This window comes from Sphaeramia orbicularis, chromosome 6, assembly GCF_902148855.1.
Source record: "Sphaeramia orbicularis chromosome 6, fSphaOr1.1, whole genome shotgun sequence".
Lineage (NCBI taxonomy): Eukaryota > Metazoa > Chordata > Actinopteri > Kurtiformes > Apogonidae > Sphaeramia > Sphaeramia orbicularis.
Window position 1 is genome coordinate 26,036,207 of NC_043962.1, and position 21,496 is coordinate 26,057,702.

General features: G+C 37.3%; 1 protein-coding gene across 1 annotated transcript in view; it reads left to right on the forward strand.

Annotated features, from left to right (window-relative positions):
- The window catches only part of shank3a (SH3 and multiple ankyrin repeat domains 3a), a 189,552-nt gene that overhangs the window by 60,375 nt on the left and 107,681 nt on the right, over positions 1 to 21,496 (forward strand). Inside the window, 2 exon segments of the mRNA XM_030137099.1 lie at positions 4,243 to 4,446; positions 7,442 to 7,513. Coding sequence (XP_029992959.1) covers positions 4,243 to 4,446; positions 7,442 to 7,513 — 276 coding nt within the window.

Consider the following 21,496-nt stretch of genomic DNA (forward strand, 5'->3'; position numbering starts at 1 on the left):
TAGCCTGTATTTTAGACTTTAGGGACAGAAGAAAAGGAAGACCCCTGTTTTTGTTTGCACAGTGACAGCAGTAACACACAGTTCTGGACATTCATTAGAAAGGTTTGGAGCATAGGAAAAAAATGGAAAGGAGAGAAAATAGGAGAAACAAAAAAATGGCAGAGACAATAGGGAGTGGAATTTAATTTGTGTATAAGACGACACTAGAATTACCTGTGGCAGGTCAGTTGGAAATCAGCCAAAATAATAATCTTTGTTAAACCCTCAAAGTTGTCTTGATTTTGCCTTTATTGGGTCATTACCATAATGTGTTTGCCAATAAAACACAATGAGTAGAGAAAATTCCTGCTTAAAGGCTCTGGTGTGTTTTTCTTTATTAAGGGCTGATTACAGTTCACTGAGCTCATTAACATACTTATCATACTGGAATTATAAATGTATTTAGGGTTTTCTTGCCTGTCAGGTAAAACCAATGGACTAATCATCCAAAATAAGTCACAATGTTTTCAGTGTCAGATGACGGGTTTTGCCTTTTTTATTGTACATGCTCCAGGTGTAACTACACAAATAGACATAGGTACATTTTATAGGACTCTCCAGCTATAAACGAGCCTAAGAAAATCTATCATAAATGTTAAATCAGTCAACTATAAATGAGCTAATAACGTATCTGCCTCTCCTCGACTTAAAATTATAGATGAGCAGAACATAAATATGATAATTAGAGTCATTGGTTTCAATGAAATGTCATAGTAGTAATTTTATGAAACTGTAATTGGGGTTAGGCTTTTAAGCTCACGTTTACTGCTGGTGCTTCATTTATTACCCAAACAGTTTCTTTAGTCTGCAGACAGACATGAGGTGTTGGCAGAAGGGCAATGTATAGGTGAAAAGCTAGACGGCAAGTGATGTGAAATACAGATGTGTTAAATAGTGTAAGTTTTGTTTTTAATCTGCTACAGTGGTTCCCTGTTTTTGATTTAACAGTCTTTACTTCCTATAAATTCACACCTTCCTACTTGAGGCAGGAGGTGTTTTGTCATGTGTGAACTTATATTTGGGTTAATCTCTAGAATTTCAGAAATATCATTTACCATGACATCTTTTAGTGTGCATTTGTTTCTTTCTGTGTGGAAATATATTTGTTTGCTCTCCTGATAAAGCCTAACTCCTCCAGTGTCTATAACCCATTTATTGTAATGGAAGAGACTGAACCTGTTTCAAAGCAAACTTGCATTTCTTTGTTGTTTTGTCTCATGTTCCCCATTTTTACTACATAGCAGCAACACATTACACAAGAAGCAGGTGCAGGGGTGATGGACCGAGGAGTTTCAGCTAATGGCATTGTTGTGGATGAACATAAAACTGTGTGCTGGTACACTGTCTGGAAGAAACCTGATCCCACAACTCAGATAGCAAGTGACTGACACAATCAGTGCACACAGTTTTCCCAGAGATGACAAATGATAATCAGTCCCTTTTATGTCTTAAAGTGGCACAAACTGGGTCTTTGGCTTGAATATTATGATGGCATTTGTATTGTCAGAAGTTTGAGCACAGGATTAAACACAGATTATTTTGAGATTCTGGAATGTATTAATTGGCTTGTATTAATTATCACATGTATTAATCCACTTCTATTTCAGAAACAAAAGTAGCAAACCAGTGCCTGGGACATGTCCACAAGCCGAAGCCAACATCACTGACTTTGTGGACTATGCTTAGACTAAGTCTTCTCAACAAAGTGTTTTTGGGGTTGAGTAAACAGCTTATTGCTGTCTGGAGGGACAGTTACGTCAGTATAGGTGGATTTAATAACATCACAGGACATCAAGTCATTTGTTTGCAATTGACAAATTCCATTGTTGAGAATATGTTGCTTCAGTGTTTCATTTTCTCCCAACATCAGTTTTGTTCTTTTAATTGATTTCCAGGTTTTATGTGTATATTTTAAGCAAATACAATCTCATAAAATATTATTTTTCGAATGTGTGGAGGAGAAAATCATCTGCTGCTCTTTTGTCAATAGAATTGATCATATCAGTGGCTCCTAAGTGAGTTCATGGAACTGCTTCAGGCTGATATCACTTGATTGTTTTATTGTACATGAGAGCCCCATCTTGTCTTGGTGTCATTATCCATGTAAGATTGTTAAGAGGCTGATGTAGACTGTTGGCCCTAATCTAACCTCGAATCTGCTATAAAAGCCCAGCCTATATTGTGTAGCAGATGTTTAAAAATGTCATTAAAGAAGGCATTCCTGATCCCGAAGGCTCTAACATATCTCTCCAAACTGCCTTATTTTAAAACCACAATCTTGTTTAACGTTCAACCATCAAGGAGCTATGTAAGGTGGATCATTTGCAAATATTTGGCTAAAAACCGAAGTTCAGTCCATCAGCTCAATGGAATACTGTAGATTATGTAATTGTAAATGTAGAAAATGTAAATGAATGATTGGTATACTGCCTCACTGACTGATTAATTAACTGTGGTTTATTACAAGGATAATTCCAAAGAACCCTTTGAATTGCAGTTACATTTTCCCCGAACTCCAGAAAGAGGTCAATTACATAATTAACTGAGTTAACAAGTAGCAGATAAAATATATTTAAGGAATGTGACTCCAAAGAAATAGAACTGACAAAAAGAAAGGAAAAAATGCGATGTTAAATCTAACAAAAGTTATGTAAGCCACCCAAGGAAACCCCTCAATAATTTTGCTCTTACTGAAACTAGATCAAAATCAAAAACTACATCTAATGTGAACAAAGCTGCAGAAATCAGGACAATTACGTAATGGTAACATCTCAGGAGTAGGGAAAGGAATGCTAAAGTGTAAAGGTTTATGTCATTTTCTTCAATCAGGATGATCACATTAAAGCTGTACATGTATGTATACACAATGGTATCAGAAAAACTTTACATTATGTCCAGCAGGGGGAGCACAGAACAATGCAGCTTTGGAACACATATTCATTACATCTCTTTTCATATGGTGCAGGCAATACCCAGACCTACTGCTTACTCATATTAAATTACCTGCAGTTTAATTACACTTCACGACTTCTTGAGTGATGAAAAACCAAAATCTCCTCTGTAAGATGTGACAAATTGAGAAAATATGGAAACCACTTTGGCAGGGTATGAATTTTTACTTTGATTTTTCAGTCGCTGCTGCCTCTGTGCATCTGCATCTGGGCATCCGTTCGTTGTTAGTTGTGCTGTGAGGCTGTGAGATGTGATTTCTCCACAGTTGTGTCTGAGTGTCAGGAACATAACAGGATAGAGTTGAGGTTCCAAATCGATATCACAGGCACCAGTGATAGATTTATTACTTGTGGATTTTGCGCCCCCTCCCACTCCTACCCCCACCCCCATTCCTACTCTCTTTCTCTCTCTCTCTTTCTCTCTGTCTCTCTCTCTCTCTGCCATCTGTAGCTTAGCCTCCACAAGTGATTTGCCTGCAGACTGTAACCACAGTATATTAAACACTGGGCAGACTACAAACAGCCTGCAGAACAAAATATATTAGCCATTAAATGTAGTATTAGACTGTGTGTACTTCATCCAGTATATGAGGTTACTACTTAATCAGCCTCTCTGTGATTTCCTAAAATCAGTGCCAGCTTATCAATTCATAGAGGGGAGAAATTAGATAAAGTGGTTTCGGTTCATGGATTACATATACTTATATATTCACATGTGTTGGAAGTGGAACTTGTAACTGCAGACAGAACAGTTCTGCAGGTATAGATGTGACTGCTACATGATGCTCAGCTTGATTTTCAGAAAGTAATTCACACTAACATGCAGTCTTACGCTTATTGCATTTTTCTTTACCAAAATAATGTTTCCATAAGAACTTCTGCTTGCATTATGGTGTTTTTTTCTGTAGTGCTGAAGCTACTGCTGGCTTTTAGAGTGACCTTTAGTGAATAGTCATGGGTAATATGGAAACACTACCATACCTGTGTGAATTACTTAATTATAATAAAATGTCTAGCATCTCCCCAGGCATGACATTATGAGTTCAGTATAAGTCTCTGTGATGAAAGAGGTCCTATTTAATATTCTGGTTCATCTTTTCACTGCCTAAATGTTATATTTATATGATCCATTAAATATCAAACATCAATTATCATTCTCTGCAATTTACTTAATCAGTGCAAGTGCACAGTGTGATATTAAAAAAGTGACATACACTTAACCTGCTGCTATCCTCTACTCTTGTCATTTCAGAAATGTTTGAAATTCAATGTGGATGCTCCCATCTGGCTGTCCAAACAGCGGATCCTGTGTACTCTCAACCAGAGCCTGAAGGATGTACTCAACTATGGCCTATTCCAGCCGGCTTACAATGGCAAGGCTGGCAAGTTTCTGGATGAAGAGAGACAGCTAAGGGAATACCCCTTCCCATCGATTGCTCCCGTTCCTTACCTGGAGGTAGGTTTAAAACCATGTGTATTCATGAGGCTCTTAAACGTGTCAGCAGGACAGTGTGAGGTCTGAGAGACATTCCTTAAATGAAGAAGTGCAAGAACTGTTTCAACAGCTTGAAACTCGACATGCTTGAGTAACAACAAACAGCTTTTAAAAACCAAAATGGAGATTTTTGTTTTTTTTTAATTTGCAGAGTCTAGGAAATAAAAGAGTGACAGTAAACTCAGTTTGATTAGAAACATGCCCTATATTAGTGCCAAGTGTCATTTAAATTATTTAGTTTCAAGGTTGCATTACAGTTTCGTGGGTTTACAGAATTATCTTATCTTATTGATTTATTGATCTGATTAAGTAACATTTTTGGCAAAATATATACTTGCTGAATAGTAAATTAAAAGTGTGAATGTTAATGCTGCATTAACACTTGTCCATAAGGTACAGAACTAGAATTAGGAAGTCATCAGCATGGTTTAGTTTATTGTATTGCTGAGGTTGCCACCAAAACACATTTTCAGTTAATCAAATAACTGTATACAAACTGACACATATCCGGGGATATCTATGCACTACTTGACTGGAAATTCATCTGTGGTAAAAAGACGTAGATCTCCTGCATATACTCTCCAGTATGAATAATGACTGAGTACATTTCCATGAATCATGTCAAATCACTGTGTAATAACATGGTGAAGGTCTATGCTGTTTTAACAACATTGACCCTGTCATGGCACTGCTTCGCTGCCACAGGTCATTTTCTTCATGTAGATTAAAAATACAAAGCATCTTGGTGTTTGTCATCTTCAGAAATTGTTTTTGAAGAGGAGACACTGCCTTTTTGTACATGCAAACTGTGTGAATGTGAAGATCATTGCACACACAGCACATGTTTTTCTGTCAAGATATGTCAGTCAAAGCCGACTGACACAGCAGTAATAGCATGTTCAATGACAGCATGTTGTCTACAGTGGCTGTCATCACTCAGAGATAATTGTAGTGCTTGTCCATCACTGTTTTTGATCTAAGCAAAAAGAATGTATAAATATGTGTTGCTTTAAAGACAATAGTGTTAAATTTGTAAAGAACCAGTTTTTTTTACCCCTCGGCCAATTTCTGGTCGAAGGGGTATTGTAATCGTTTTGTCGTCCGTCTGTCTGTCCATTCAACGACATAATCACATTATGTGAAGAATGTATTGAGATATCTACACCAAATTTATACTGTGGATGCATCTTGCCATGGAGCAGAAGCGTATTGAAAATAAGTGACCTTGACCTACCTTTTCAAGGTCAAATTGCATCAAATGGAGACATAACCCCTTTGTTGGGGTGATATATTTGCTTGAAACAGCCTTGTGCAGTTATAATATGTGAGTACTTTCAAATATAAATATGTATGTAATAAGTTTTACACAAAGACAGTCTAATCTAAATTACAGGGCAGTAACTTTCAACAGAATCTTAACCGAAGAAATCTCTTTGATGAGAGATGAAACATTTTCAAAAGAGCTAAACCAGTTCAGTTGAACTGAGAAGAACTACCAAGAAGAACAGAATCGTACACTATTTTTGGCCGAGGGGTAGTAAAAGTGCGCCGCACATTATGTTTTTTTTTTTGTTTTTTTTACCAGGTATCTATGATTTACATATTAAAGATCCTAAATCACCTTAACGTCAACACTGGGAGATATTGATATTTACCCAGCCTCTCGAAGGGGAGGCAAGGGGTATTGTTTTTGGTTTGGTTTGTTTGTTTGTTTGTTAACACTTAAGCAGCAAAACTATTGGTTGAATTCATACCAAATTAGGCTTATAGATTGCCAGTAACCCAGAATAGATGTGGTTACATTTTGGGAAAAGTAGGTCAAAGTTCACACTTTATGAATTTTTTATATCTTTTTTTCCCCATTTACTTATAGTGGCCAAAATTTGTCTATGCTGTCTATGTCTATACTGACATCAGCACACACATAGACACGATGACATCAGCTGGATCGATGCCAAAATAAGATACAATACCTGCGAGAGGCAGGGTTTGTTGTGCCTGGCACCACTTGTTTTTGTATAATTACCTTGTTTCTTGTGGTTTTGGAAGATGAGATGAAATATTTTGCAAATTTTTCCACTATTATCTCCAATATTTATTTTATTAAATAAGACCTTATTATAAGATCTTTTTAGCTTTAAAGGTGTCCACTTCTACCAGTTTGTGTGTGCAAGTGTCTGCTACTGTGTGGAAACACTGCGTGTCATTGATTGACCAGCAGTCATTCCCTGAGGAGCTGGGTTTATTGAGATGATTGACAGGTATGGATTAGTGGCTTAAACCCCTCTGCTCTGCAGTGGATTACCCTGTGGGAGAACACCACACAGACATACAACTGCCTGGTGCAGGTGCACTAACATCTGTCTTCAGTGAGTGCTGTCTGTTAAATAAGCAATGGACTGACTTTGAAAAAGAGTAATTGTGTTTGGTTAATTATGTGTTTGTAGAAAAATATTTACAAGTATTAAAACAATATTTGCAAATTATGCAGTATAAGAGCTGCAAAATTAATTGAATTGCAAGGCCCATCTGTGCAGTTCAAAAGGTGTATTGTGTGTTTGGTTATATTTTGGATTTAGTGACCCTGAGGAGAGAAAGTACTGCATAATATGCAAAATGAATGTCACATCAGTTTTTACATTTTTGTAATTTTTTAATGCTACTTCAGGTTTAAAATGCAAGTCAGTGCTTTGTGTTGTGTTTTTTCCCTTTCTTAGTTTAGTGCAATTAATTCTTATTTCTAAACTACCGTCATGCTACATGTAATCACTGCATCTGTATCTATATTTGTGTATAGTTTACCTTTTCATTTCTGAAGAAATGCTGAGGGACAGATTTGCTTGTTGTTGTTGTTGTTGAAAATTTATCATCATTTCTTTAAAAAATCAAGAATCCAAAGTGGAAGATAAAAAGGAGTAGTCACGGCCTCTTATGCTTGCTTATTATGTTCTTTCAGTTCCGCTATAAAAGACGTGTCTACACACAGACGTACCTGGATGAAAAGCAGCTATCTAAGCTCCACACCAAGGTAAGATCAAACAGCTGTGTACTCTCTAAACACGTTGAGGAGCTCATACTTTTTTCATCTATCTAAACTAAATGAATAACACATACAGGAATAATGTGCTCGCCCATGTGTTACAGCAAGTGTGCTTCACAATATCTTTTAAACACTCTGCAGCTTTAGTGAACCACATCAAGCGCTGCTTCATTTATTTGTTGCTTTATGTGTTATTTAAGTACAGCTTTAAGGTCATGGAGGGCCCTAAGAGGCAGGTGGAAACTTAGTGCTGGTTGGATTCTGTTTGTAGTATTAATATGCAGGATGTCTGTATGTGCATATAAATCCAGACAGAGCTTTTTAGTGCAGGAAGGTGAGTGCGTCCTGTATGTGAAATGATGTGAAAACATGGCAGAGGACACGGGCATGAAACCTCTTCACCAGACAATAGACTTAATATCAGTGTGAATTAACACCGCACTCTGCATTGAGGTGACTATCAATAAAAGAACTGAAAATTAGCTCAATGATGCTTCAATCAGTCCTTTTCCCTTTTGTCATTGTCAAATTTCATCCAATTTTCTTTGACAGAATTGTATTAAAATACAAAATAATGTGCTGCTTCTGTTATCAGACACTATTTAAGACATTATGCACCACATAATAATCTGTTGAACATTCTTTAAAAAAATTATACACCAAGTATTAGCTGTAATGTGTGACTAATGTTCTTAGATCTGCTTTTCTTGTCATTAATGTAATGCTCAGAACTGTTAAATCAGTTACTGTTGATGGAGTTTTACATTTGGGCTCAGTATGTGTTCTGTATTTTCAGTCATAAAATCTGATGATTGTCATTACGTAAACAGTATTCCTCCCTTCTTCGTGAGCCAAAAAGGTGGAAAACCACTGAAAACAAAATTAATTAAAATATTCAACACAGAATAAAGAAATATACAACATGGTAACGAGTGTATGCACTGGTACAATGTTCAATGCAACATAATTATGCATTTACAGTATTTACAATATGATTAGAAGTGTATCATATTAAAAGAGTATTGTAAAATATTGTTATTTTGTAAGAATTTAATTTAAATAGTGAAGACTGGCTGGAAATGACTACAGATGTTGGTGATGAAGCTGGAACCTTGAGATGAGACTTGCAAGTTGGGTGTTGTTCCTGTAGACTGTCTTGTTGTCAATCTTCCCAGCAGGGCTGTAGACATAAATTTTGGTGTTGAGCATTACATAATAAACTACATTACATAATAAAACAAAAATAAGCAAGGGGTCAAAATTCTGTAGCATGGAAAAGTGACCTATTACTTCAGTGGCTATATGAATGAATTCATTTAGTAGTTTCTGGTGAAAATTTCAAATTATACACAAATATTTAAGCTTATTGTGATACAGAAATGTATTAGAACATTTTTATTAACATACAGTACAAATTCATATAAGGGGTCAAAATTCTATGGTCAGTTTTCCATACTAGAAAACTGCCCGGCAGGTCTCAGTTCTATGTAGAAAAGTGGGGTCAGATTTCCATGGGGTCCGAATTCTATATGACACCAGCACTGAGAACACATGTTGTAACACTGAATACCTGAATTAGGCATGTTTACACCATAAGCCCTTTTCCACCAACATTCCCAGGAACTTTTATTACCAGGCACTTATTTACCCAGGTAAAAAAAACAAAACAAAAATCCTGGTAATCTCCATGCTACGTTTAGATGGAAACGATCTGAACCTAAAACTCAAAAGTGGATTTGCGTTCTCATGTTTAATTCCACGTTTAGATATGCATCTACTACGTATATCTACTTCTCTTCCTGTTCTCTCTTAACATGAAATACAATCACAAAACAGGAAACAGAACATCTTCCTTCTCTGCTCTCTACTACTTTCTATAAAGATTCGTGACAATTGCTGAAATGACTCTTAGATGTAAATTAGAGCAGCTGAGGCAACTTGGTCTGTCACAGGGAAATAATCCGACATGTTGTTGTTTTCCTGTACTGGCGCAAATTTACATCACAGGCACTGTGATGTAAATTCTATGCAGTTTTGTGTTTTCAGCCCTTTAGATGGTGACACGAAAGTGGAGCATTTTTAAGATTTCCATTTTGGAAGGTGGTTTCACTTTCTTGCATTTTCAACCCCCAAAAACTCCGTTGCCGCAAATGAAAGGCACATCTGATAAAATATTTTGTCATTTTCACCCGTCGTGTAAACTGGGCCTTAGTCCCCAGATATTATTGGATTAAATTCAGATACTGACACATTTTATGATTTCTTTATTGCTCACTAAAATGCAACTGATAACTGATAAATGATAGATCCTTTTTTAATAGATTTATTCCCCTGTATCATATCTCTTGCACCAATAGCAGCATTCCAGAGGGTTGGTCCACCCAGATAACACCACAAAACTAAACTTAACTGCATATTTTTATGCAGTGTATAATAAATAGGATAAGTTTAACTGATTGGGATATTAAGGTTTGGAAACAGATAAAGTCTGTTGTTGAATTACTTGCATTTTGTCCAAAACCTATATATTCATGGGCAGTGAATGCTTTCTGCTGTGTCTTTTATTGCTAGGGCCAGAGATAAAGAGAGTGTGAAATCATGAATGAGAGAGATGCAGAAAAAGAGTGATCGGAAGGATGAGTCATACTCTCAAATATTGTCTCTTGTCTAATCAGTCTGGGTGCAGTCGAAGCTGCTGCCGTCAGCTGCTCTTCTGCTTTGTTATGATATAACATGCTGTATGAGTGGTACTCAACCAAGAACAGATTCCATTTCAATTTAGGTAGTAATTTCACTCAATAAATCACCTCTAAAGAGACAATCTTGTAACTGGCTCACCTTGTGGTCCACTGGAAGTGAGAAGTGTGCATCTGCATGCAGTGAGCTGTAAATCTCACAGCAATAGAAGCTAATAAACATGTCTGAGTAGACTGTGTTTAGGATTTTTTTCCAGCAATGAATAATGACACATGTGTTATTAAAGGGTGTAGGAGTGGTAATTTAGCAACAGATGGACCTTTTTTTGATGTTTGAAAGTGCAATGGGATCTGAGTGCAGGGAAAGATGTCAGACTAATACTCAATTTAGTCATACTAACACTAATAACCTTTGTCTGATTTCTGGAGTTAGTGATCATGTAAACAGCATAATATGATATGTTTTATCCAGTAACAGCAGTAATCTGATTATGAGAAATCGGATTAACACCCTTGCATTTTTCCTCAATACTCTGATGTCTTCACGCATGTATACAAATGAATGTGATTTATCTTCTTCTTTTACATATGGGCATGTGTAAAAACAATTAAATCGTAGAAAAGGGAAGTTACTTACTCAAACGTGAGTGGAAGACAATAGCAGACAGTTTAAGACTACCATCACTATGTACATATGTAGCCCGAAAGAAATCCAATAAGGGACTGAAATGTCTAAACCCGGGTTTTTGATTATTGTAAACGTGTCAGATCTGATTGTTACATTTATCTGATTGCTAACAGTTATCAGATTTTTATGGTTATGTAAACAGGCTCAGTGAATTGATGCACTGCATTGCACGAAATCTATTCACAGCCATAAGTCGGATGGTCAGTGTGAACATATGTGACTGCTTGAGTGAGCATGAGCACAGAAACGCCACAGCATCTTGACCAAAGTGGCAGAATGTCATGAGCTGAGGTGCGAAATTAAAGTGATGAAGTGGTGAAAAGAAAAAAATAAGCATTTGCATTGTTTTCACCAAAAGTTTGATGTTGAAGGCAAAAATAATTTCTTCTACACTTGTGAGTTCGATTAAGCTTATGAAGGTACATAAACAATGAACTTTATGTTTTATTCGGTGAGTAAAAGAGTCTGTGGAGACATAGCGTTAATGATTCCAACATGTAATTTGTATTTATACTTAACAAACATATGTCTAAGTACATTCTTGTGACTGCTTGAGTTTGTAGTGTAGATGGATTTACATCATTTTTGTAATAAACCAAAGATTAGAAGGGTCTGATTTCAGTTACTGCACAAACTAACTGCTGTATACACACACTGCCTCCTCTGTAAGAAGCTCATAGAAGGAACGCTGCTCATCTTGTGATGCTGTTAAGACAGAATTTTCACAGTCATCAGTTGTTTCTGTCCTCCCATGTTCTGTGCCTCAATAGAGCACTTTAGCTTGATATCTAGGTATGTATAAAAATTAATTTAAAACTCTAAATGTGAATAGGTGGTGAATTAATTATTTCTAATCACATGCAAATCATTCATAAATATTAAAGGCTTTATACAGTTCTCTGTGCAAAAATAGCATATAAGAAAGTTTGCTCCTATGGTGGTAAAATGTAAAGTAAAGTTTGTCCTTGTTCTTTGTAAATGGGAGTATTCTTTGCATAATGACTTCCAGGGGTAAAAGGGAAATCCTATTACGGTTGACTTCTGCATCAGTCACGATGTGCACTATTCATCCTGCTGCAACTGCCCTGCTTGGTCGAGGTCAAGCATTAGCCTACTTCGCTGGTATGGGGCTCAATAGCCACAGGCTAAAGTGTAAAATGAGGTCATAGTTGATGAGATTCTCTTGTTGAGTTTATTTCACTTCGTTCGACCCAAACAAAACTCCTCACATTGCCACTGGTCTGCAAAGTAGGATGAGGAAATTTACATTGCAGTTGGAAACAAAGTGCATAAAAGTTACCTGTGTGGGCGTTTTAGTGTAGGAAGCTCAGTCATGTGTTATACAAGGGGTAGAAAGGGTAGTTGTGTTTCAATGTGACAAAGAGCTTCCAGTGTGATGGAAACTGTTGAATATTTTATTATCATTATCTGTATTTCCTTTCCTTTTTTTCATCTTAAAGCCTGTCAACACCTCATTTGCCTTCAACAGTGTTGATTCCACTCATGAATTTTCTGTTCGGTTTTCTTCTATGGATGGATGGACAGATAAGTCTATGGATGGATACTGTAGGTATACTTCATATACAGCTGAATAAAAGCCCTGGGCACTGTGGCTACTGACATGGCTGGGGGAGAGGGGGTGGGGAAGCTAAAGAGGCATAGAGATCATTTAGTAACGCACTATTTGGTAATATGGTCACGGATGCACAAAGCACCCTGCCAGAGCCATCTCATACAGCATGTGGCAGTGGAGGAGTCACACATAATCAAAAGATAAATTTATATTGTCCTTTGGATTAGAATGGTAAGCACATTTTCTCAGACTGAACCACTGCTTAAATTATGTCAAAAGTTTTCTATTTTGCATGTGTGGGAAAGCATAATTCACAAAAAGACCTCTTAAACGTACTATTCCTCCTACACTTAGATGACTTCTTGTATTTATGAATGAGAATTCCTGCATTATTTTCTCCCGACAGTGAAAGCACACATAGAATGTAGCTCATTGTAGGTGTGATATTGGTCTGAGATGCCGGTTCCCTCAGAGCCTTTGTACAGTATCTAAATCCATCTCCTTAATAAATATACTGTTATTGCCACTACAGCCAGTGTGAAATTTGACATGAGATTCTGCGCTATGAGATGAGAGGATATTTTCAATGGGGAATCCCGCCCACGCAAAGCTCGGATAATCCCCTAAAAGGATGAGAATTATAGTCCATTGAGCAAACTAGAGACATCAGGGGCAGAAACAACATGATATAGTGGCTTGTGTATTTGCGCCACACACATACAGTAGTGTCCCTCTGTGAGAATGGGCTCAGCTGATATTATCTGTTATTCATACATATAGATGTGTGTCTCCTGTTGGTGTGTGCAGATGTTTTCAGATATGTGGAGCTGTGAAAATAAGACTATAACATGTCACAGAGACAGAGAATCATATTGTTCAGAACATAAACATGAACAGCAGTCAATAACCCTAAAGCCCCCCCATTGTCATGTGTGTAACCACTTTATGTCCTCATCTTCTGCCTATTATCCTCTTTATTTTCCTTTACTTTGAATGCCCATATCTCCCCACACCACAGTCACCCACCCTCTCATTTTCTACAGTAGGTTCTTCCCTCCCTCTATCTTACGCTCTCTCTCCTCCCTGTTTTCCCTCCCTCTTCTAGCTCTCTCCCCACCCTTTCTCTGCTCTCAGCATCCTGCAGAATCACCCCTTACCATCTCCCCGTTTCTCTGTGCACGCACAGGACTCAGCGTGTTTGCTGCACACGCTCTGTATGTGTGAGTGACCATGTGAGTGTGTGCATGTGCTACTTTGACAAGACGAGAGCAAGTGAAGGCAAAGCAGAGGGGGAGAAGACGGGAAGAAGGGAGACGTGGAGCAAGAGGAGGACTGGATATGGCCATGTGGATAATGTTTTGGCACTGGGACTGTAGCTGACCTACGGGAGTGTGTGTGTGACGAGGAGTGTGTGTGTGTGTGTGTGTGTGTGTGGGAGATGGGATCTGCTCTGGGCAGAAGACAAGCAGCTGAGAGAAAGGAAAGAAAAGCAAAAGAAGCCAGGAAGGCCAGACTCAATAGTAAGGTACCCCACTTAATCTCTTCATTTCATTTTAATTTAATTAAATCACTACCTCTGCCTCTCATCTATACTTTATATCTGCTAACATCCTCAAACAGTGCCCTACCCATTTCCTACCTGTCTCTTCTGTCATTTCCTTTTTCCTCTTCTTCCTATGGCTGGGGTACTGTTGTTATGCTCTGCTGCATGTTGGCTGTGTGAGGAGCTGGTGCAGTCTTGTCTGAAACTCTGACAGAATGCTAATGGTTTTCCCTGCACTGGTTCATACACTAACCCCTGGCATGTATCTGTGTGTGTCTCTGTAGTACTGTGCCTGATATGCGGACGTTGTGAGGTGATTATGGTGATAGATTGTGTTTTTGGACAGAAGTTGCCTTACGGTGTTTACTGTCTAAGATAATAATGCTCCACATGTCACTTTCCTGTTACAACCTGCTGCTGAAGCTCTCTGATGGCCAACAGCTGATGGTTTGTGTCAGAGAGAAACAAAGCAGTAAATAGCAGAAAGGACGGCAAAACAATGTAGTGCACAATGAGGAGTGTTGTGAAGCTAAAACAACAGTTTGAGGTGGCAGCTGTCAACCGGACATCCTGACTTGGGCTCCTGTTCATCTCACCTACTGCATATTAATCCACTCAAACACATCTTCCATGAGTCACTATTATTTTATGTAAGGATTTAATCTTTTGAGTTTGTTGTGTAGTATCGTTTATCATACAAATGTACTATAGTGTGCAGCCATTGAAACTATCCAGTGCTCTCAGGTGTGATTTGTTTAAGTTTGTTTTGCCCGTGGCTTGTAGAAGACTTCTTTTACAAATGCCCAGTCTCACCCCACACGCTGGGCTCTCGCTCTTGTGTTTCCTGCTGATGTTTAACAGTGTGTGCTCCTCGGTGAGAAACTGCAACATTCCACTGTAATGCGATATCATTTATCACTGCAAGAGTATCTCGCATCTCCTCTTGATTTTTCTCCCAAACTGTGTAAGTGTAATGTGTGTGAGGGACAGTGATTAATCAAAGAGAATGAAGAGATTGATTTGGTTTTGGTTAGTATGCTGTGAAACCAGGCCATGTAGAAACTATGACCCCAGGCTCCTCAGCTCTGTATGGATTTGCTCATAGCTATTACTAATGTGAATTCTTAAAGTTCCGTTTTTATGATCGATCTTAAACATATCAGTGTTTATGGAACTAGGAAGGAGTACCCATTAGTGTGGCTTGCTTATCTGAAATCACAACAAATCTCTTTCAATCCAGTGCTTAGAGCAAAGGGGTGATTTAATGACACAGTTGTTGTTTCCCAGTGTTCCAGATGACATAGTGTGTGCATACTTACACATTCAGAATGAAAAATACATCTAAATAAGACCAAAGTTTATATTTACTCTGAAGGTGATAGTATGTTTTAATCCACCTAATTGACTTTTAACTTGGTTATAATGATTTTCACCTCAAGTTCATTTCCCCACACAATATATCAACGCAAGAATATGTAACACTGCACTAAACAATATATGGCATTGTACAAATATCAATATTACTATTAAAACGAGATAAAAATGGATTTCCTTGTCAATCAGCAGAGTTACTACTTCTTGGAAAAAAAAAAACACCTCAGGATGAGGCAGAAGTGAAGTTGGTATTTCTTAAAAAAAGAAGTAAACTAAGATTTGTTGCACTTTTTTTGTCATCGTTTCACCTCAGCTGTCAGTTGTATTTTCATTGTGATGTGTCGTAAATGCTTGCCTTGCAGTCTGCTGTATCCCATATGGAACAATTACTGTATCGTAACACTATCAGTATTGCGGGTAGTATGCTGTGATAGTATCATGTTTTGGTTTAATCTGTGTTAATTTCCACATATCACTGTAAAAAGAAGACATTGTAATGATGTTGTTGCTCAGTCAATACAGTATAACATCATTTTGAGACTTTATCATTCTAAGCCAAGCAGTTTAATTGACTCACACTAAAAAATGGATGCTAGAGGCAGAAGCCATAATAATTATCTGGCTGGAAAAATACACAGTTCACATATCCCCAGTTTCCTGCTGTTCTGTCTGTGCAGCCCATAGGCTTGTTTTCAGCAAAAAGTTTAAATGTGGTAGCGGATATTTTTTTGCTGTATTTTTAGCTGCATTTTGACAGAGACACTACAGGCTTGGCTCCAGATTACCCTTGGCCTGTTTGGTAGCATTTTCTTTTTATTTCTCTGGCTCTGTTCCTCTACTGTGTGTTTGCCTGCCCGTGTCCCGGTGTCAGTTTGTGTATGAGTCTGTCTGAAAGCACATGACTGGACCTGATTCAGCTCTTTCTTTCTTTGGACTCTTTGATTCTGATGACAGCATACATTCCTCTTATTTTTCTCTTACATACACACTCACGTACACAGTCATGCATACAGCAGCAGTGTACTGTTGTCATATTTTATGTTAAAAAATAAATTAACTGTTACTTGACAGTTTACATTGATTTGAGCTATTTATGATATGTGATGCTTATAGCTGATAGAAATATGATTTATATTTAGGACTGTTGAAGTTATTATGTAGTCTGCAAAATTATTCTTGTATGTTTCTTCTTTCAGTTAAATATTTTATAAATTAACAATTGGTTAGTTGGAAATAATCAGACCATTACTGGCTACACTTACTAGTTACAACCCTAATTTTCATGTTTAGATAGAAAACATACAGTAATGTAAAAAAATTATTATTACAGATAGGCAGCAATATATGCAGTAATTACTATCAGCCACATTTATACCAGCTTTACATGACTAGAAAAACACATTTTCATTTAATACACTGTGTCTGAAAGCAAAATTATTCCAACTTTATAGGTAACACTGTATATTGCAAGAAGCAAACAGGTTGCATTTTGATTTTTTGTTAAGTAAAAAAGGTCTTTAGATGTATCATTGTGATTTTGCAATTTAGTGCATTTTTTCATGATTTTAGAAAGCAAAACCTTGATTGATTTGATGTAATGATCGGCACTATAATACTGAAATAATGTGGGTTTTAAAAGATCCACTTTTTAAAATGTGTACTTTTCACCTTCAATACTTCAGAGGGCCAATATGTAAGATATAGGGGTGAAATGTTATGTAATATTCATAACTGTGTTTTCAACAGTGTGCAATCAGCTGAGAATAAGATTTCTTTTCAGAAATTTTGGTATAGATTGAGCCCTTGGCAACTGCATAGTCAACATTTCCTCTTCCATGGAGCACACCATGATTTACCATCATGTTTCAACAGTTGCCCAGTTGACAAACCACTCTTGGCTCTAATGAAAGCAACATTTAAACTGTTTTCTAATGAAGACTATCTTATACACTTTGAGTGGGACAGGGGAGGAAATGGTCAAGTGGTTGAAACCAGCCTCACCACTGGATCCCACCAAACCTTTCACACTGGCCCTTTAAGTACATTTTTATAGTGTAGAACAGTGACTTTTACTTAGAGTCGTGTGATATGTAGTAACATCTGAAAACCCACCGACTTACAGTACAGTGGCCCAAAAACATGGGAGTCTCACATCACAGCCAGTGTTTGTTTGTCTGTGCTGGGCCTTTTTACACAAGTATACATAAAAATTTTGGTCTGTACTCAGACAGAGTTGGTGATGATAATGCACCTTTCTACTGGATTCTATTTGCTATAAAATTGAAAAAAGACAAATAGTTGGACCATCTGGAGCTGCAGTAGAAGCATGATGGTGCAGGATGGTGAGATCTGCAGACAGCGCCCTGCAAGTATGGCTGGGCAATATAGAAAACATATTTTATTAAATATTTTTACCAGTGTTTTTTGGCAGCTTTAATTCTTTTCTGAAGTGGATAAAAATTCCAATTACAAGACACTATCATATAAGATCTCACCAAATTTGTTAGTCAAAAAAAAAGTGGAAGTGCATGTCATATAGATGGCCTATCGTAAAAATCTTACAGACCTACAGTAGAAGAAAAATCTTCTTTAACTAACCCTGCAGCAGTCAGGATGCAAACAAAAGGAAATAGTGTAATTTCTTAGACAATCTGAGTGGAGATCTAGAGACGGGAAATCATGATCCACACAAATATTAATATGTGTTGTTGTTTAATAAATATTGCTTCAAGCAAGCTGAAACTAACTGCTCAAACAATTAAACTCAAAATAGACATTTATAAATTGTTTTTTGTTCATATTGTTATGTTGCAGTGAAGTGCATTGCAATTTATATTTATGTTTTAATATGTGAAATGTAACCCTAGTACTGGCAGATTGTTGTTACAGAGAGCACAAATGGCTGTTGAAATATTGTGAAAGTGTATGCAAGTTGGATGAAAACATAGTCCAGTCTATTTCTATAAATACAGCCTGGCTACAATCTTGTTTCATAAAAGACACAAATGATTTCAAGCTTCTGTGCCAGCAAAAAAAAAAGACTGGCGCTATTATGTTTTCAGGTTTCCTGTCCCATTTTTGGAAGTGCATTACATCCTGCGTAAGCATCCACTTCTCTGGCTGTTATTCATTGGCATATTCATTAATGAAAGTCTGTAAGTGAAGACAGTATTTCTCAGTGAGCATTATTCACTGCCCTCATGCATGTCATTATAGTGATTGATTATAGTGATTGGTTCCACTTCTCCAAAAATATACTTTATACTAGGACTGCACGATATTGGAAAAAACTGACATTATGATTTTTTTTAACCCTGTGATATATACTGTGATATGAAAAAATACTCAGGAGGATATAATAGCTGTGTGGTGTTGACAAAAATGGTCAAACAAATTAGTTGTGTTACCTCTCGTTGTGGCAACAGACGTAAGGCACTGTCAACACAAAACACGTTTCAGTATCATCCTTCTTGTAATCGAAATAATTCCAGATAACTGACATTGCTTTTCTTTTTGGCACCAAACAAGTTTTAGTTTTCAGTGATTTTCTCTTGTTCGTTGCTCCTTTTTCAATGTTGTTACTAGCAACTCACTCCATGTGCAGGGACGTAGTCTGCTTCGGCAAACTGATTAAAAACAATTGTAATTGGTGGATCACCGCGCACAGTGTGTGTCAGGTACCCTTGAAATTAGACGAGAACACAGTGAGCTCATTTGCCTCCTACATTGCAGAACCTGCGATGTGACTATTGCGCACACGTACATTGCGATGATGATGCTCAAACGATATATTGTGCAGCTCTACATTATACCGTTCAATTATATCCTAAAGTCCTCACTGCATGCATTGAGTCTAGACATGGATCTGAGTTTATTGGCTGGTGCTCTGCTGTGCAGTGGTAGTGCGAATTTCCTAAACTTTTGAAGGCTAAAGTTAAAGACTGCTTCATAGTAGAAACCAAAATAACCACTGAACACAAACTGCATTCGTAAATAAATGGTTTATCTGCTCTTGACCTTCTGTCTCTGTATTCATGAACAGCTATGCACTCACATATTTGTGTATTCCTGATTATGCCTGTGCCATCTTTTCTTTGCATTAATGTGTTAGAAAATATGCCAGAGCTCAATTGTACTGATGGAAGAGACAATACTGGACAAAGCTTTGCTGCCACTGTGGCCAGGAGGGTGGGTGGAATTGGTTGAGTGTACAACAGAATGTGTTTGGGGGTTCACATACAATAAGCCCGTGCTCTGCCTGTTTGTGCGTTGTTGAGTGGGAAAAAGGCCATGGCATTGCTTTGTTTAAGCCTTAGTCACCCCTATCAGAGCCAGCTCACACTGTCCAGCCTGCCTAAAAGTGGACATCAACAGGAATAGCAGATATTATAGAGCACTAGAAAGTACTAATCCTCTGCTTGTGAAGAGGAGGATTACTCAGGAGGACCATGCTGTTACGTTCAGAGAGATCCACCAGGAGACGGACGACAGAGGTTAGACACAACATAGTCGTGTTGAAATGATTCATGGGAGTAAATACAGCTTGACACTCTTGTAGTGGTGGTATGCAGGTAGCCTTATGATACTGTTATTTAAATAGTCTCATAGAAAGCATTGTTTTTTAACCTGTCAACAAATATTACTGGATTTTTATTTTAAGTCTATGCTCAGGAATTTTCATACATCATAACCCATTAAGACCCAAAATCATTCACCGACATAAAATGTACAATACCTGTTGATCAACTAATCCTATCAATACATGTAAATAATTGGTGTAAAATGCAGTTTGTCATCTTTTCCATTTGGACGTTCAGTGGCTCTGTAGAGAATGTGGAAACACCGTCATCTTCTACAACATTGGTTCTCCAGTAAAGCCCATGGAGTTGGATCAATGACAGTGGATGAAGATACTTATTTTATGTTCAGTTAAGGATATATTTTGCAGAAATATTGATTATTATATTCTACAGTTTTCCCTGTTTTGGATATAAAAACCCTTAAAATGAATCTGAGCTTTGATGAACATTTGCATGATCAGTAAATTATAAATAGGAAAATATTGGATTTTCACTGAAAAATGCTAAAAACAGAACATAATGTTAGGGTAAATGGTGCTAAAAATAGAGAAAAATTCATTTGGGAACTGCCACAAAAGCAGCACTGGGTCTTTATGCGTTAAGATAACTCATATGCAAAATTTAGATATCCATTTTAACATGTTTGACAGTGACTACTGAGTAATTCTTGCTTGGCATTGGAACACTTCAGATGTGCATTTAGTGAAGTGCTTTCACGTGTATCTACTGGAGGGACTTTGTGTCACATTTTATATGGTTAAATACAGATAGCATATGACTTACAATATGTGTAATGCATGCTGTGTCAGCAGGTGGCAGAAGTCCAGATGCTTTTTTCTAATTTTAGTTTACATCTATAAAACATTAATAAATAGATCAGGAACCCTCTAGATACATAAAATCAATAAAAGCAAAGTTAAAAGACTCAATAAAGCTTAGTCCCGCCTCTCTGGGGACAGTGCATGGAGCATGGGTGTTATAATTATGGTGATGTTTGTGTTCACTTGCACAAGCTGTGAGAAGAGATTGGAGCTCTTTCTAAATCTTCACCAGAGAGGTGTTCCTCAGAAACATTTTGTGTAAATGATGTGATACTGTTGCCATAGTAACAGCACCCTGTCATTCCCAGTGAGTGTGGAGGGATTTGTTTTACGCACTCATGCATCATGAATAAAATGTGTGTTTAGTGTGCTAAATTATAAATAAGTAACTGTTATTTTTTGTGCAGATGCTGTGTGTTCCTGCTTGTGTGTGTGTGTGTGTGTGTGTGTGTGTGTGTGTGTGTGAATGAGACCAGTAAATTTCATCCTTAAGCCACCAGCAGTTTTTCACATATAGTGTTACTCTCCCTCTGCGCTTAATAGTGTACCAAATTACTCAGAGATTTATTTTGCTGCTGTACAGTAAAGGTTGAAGATTCCCTGCACAGAAAATCCTATTCCTTGGGATCAAGTCCATACACTGTCATACAGTATATTGGTCTCTTTGTAGCTGAGAGTATTACACTTTAAGCCTGT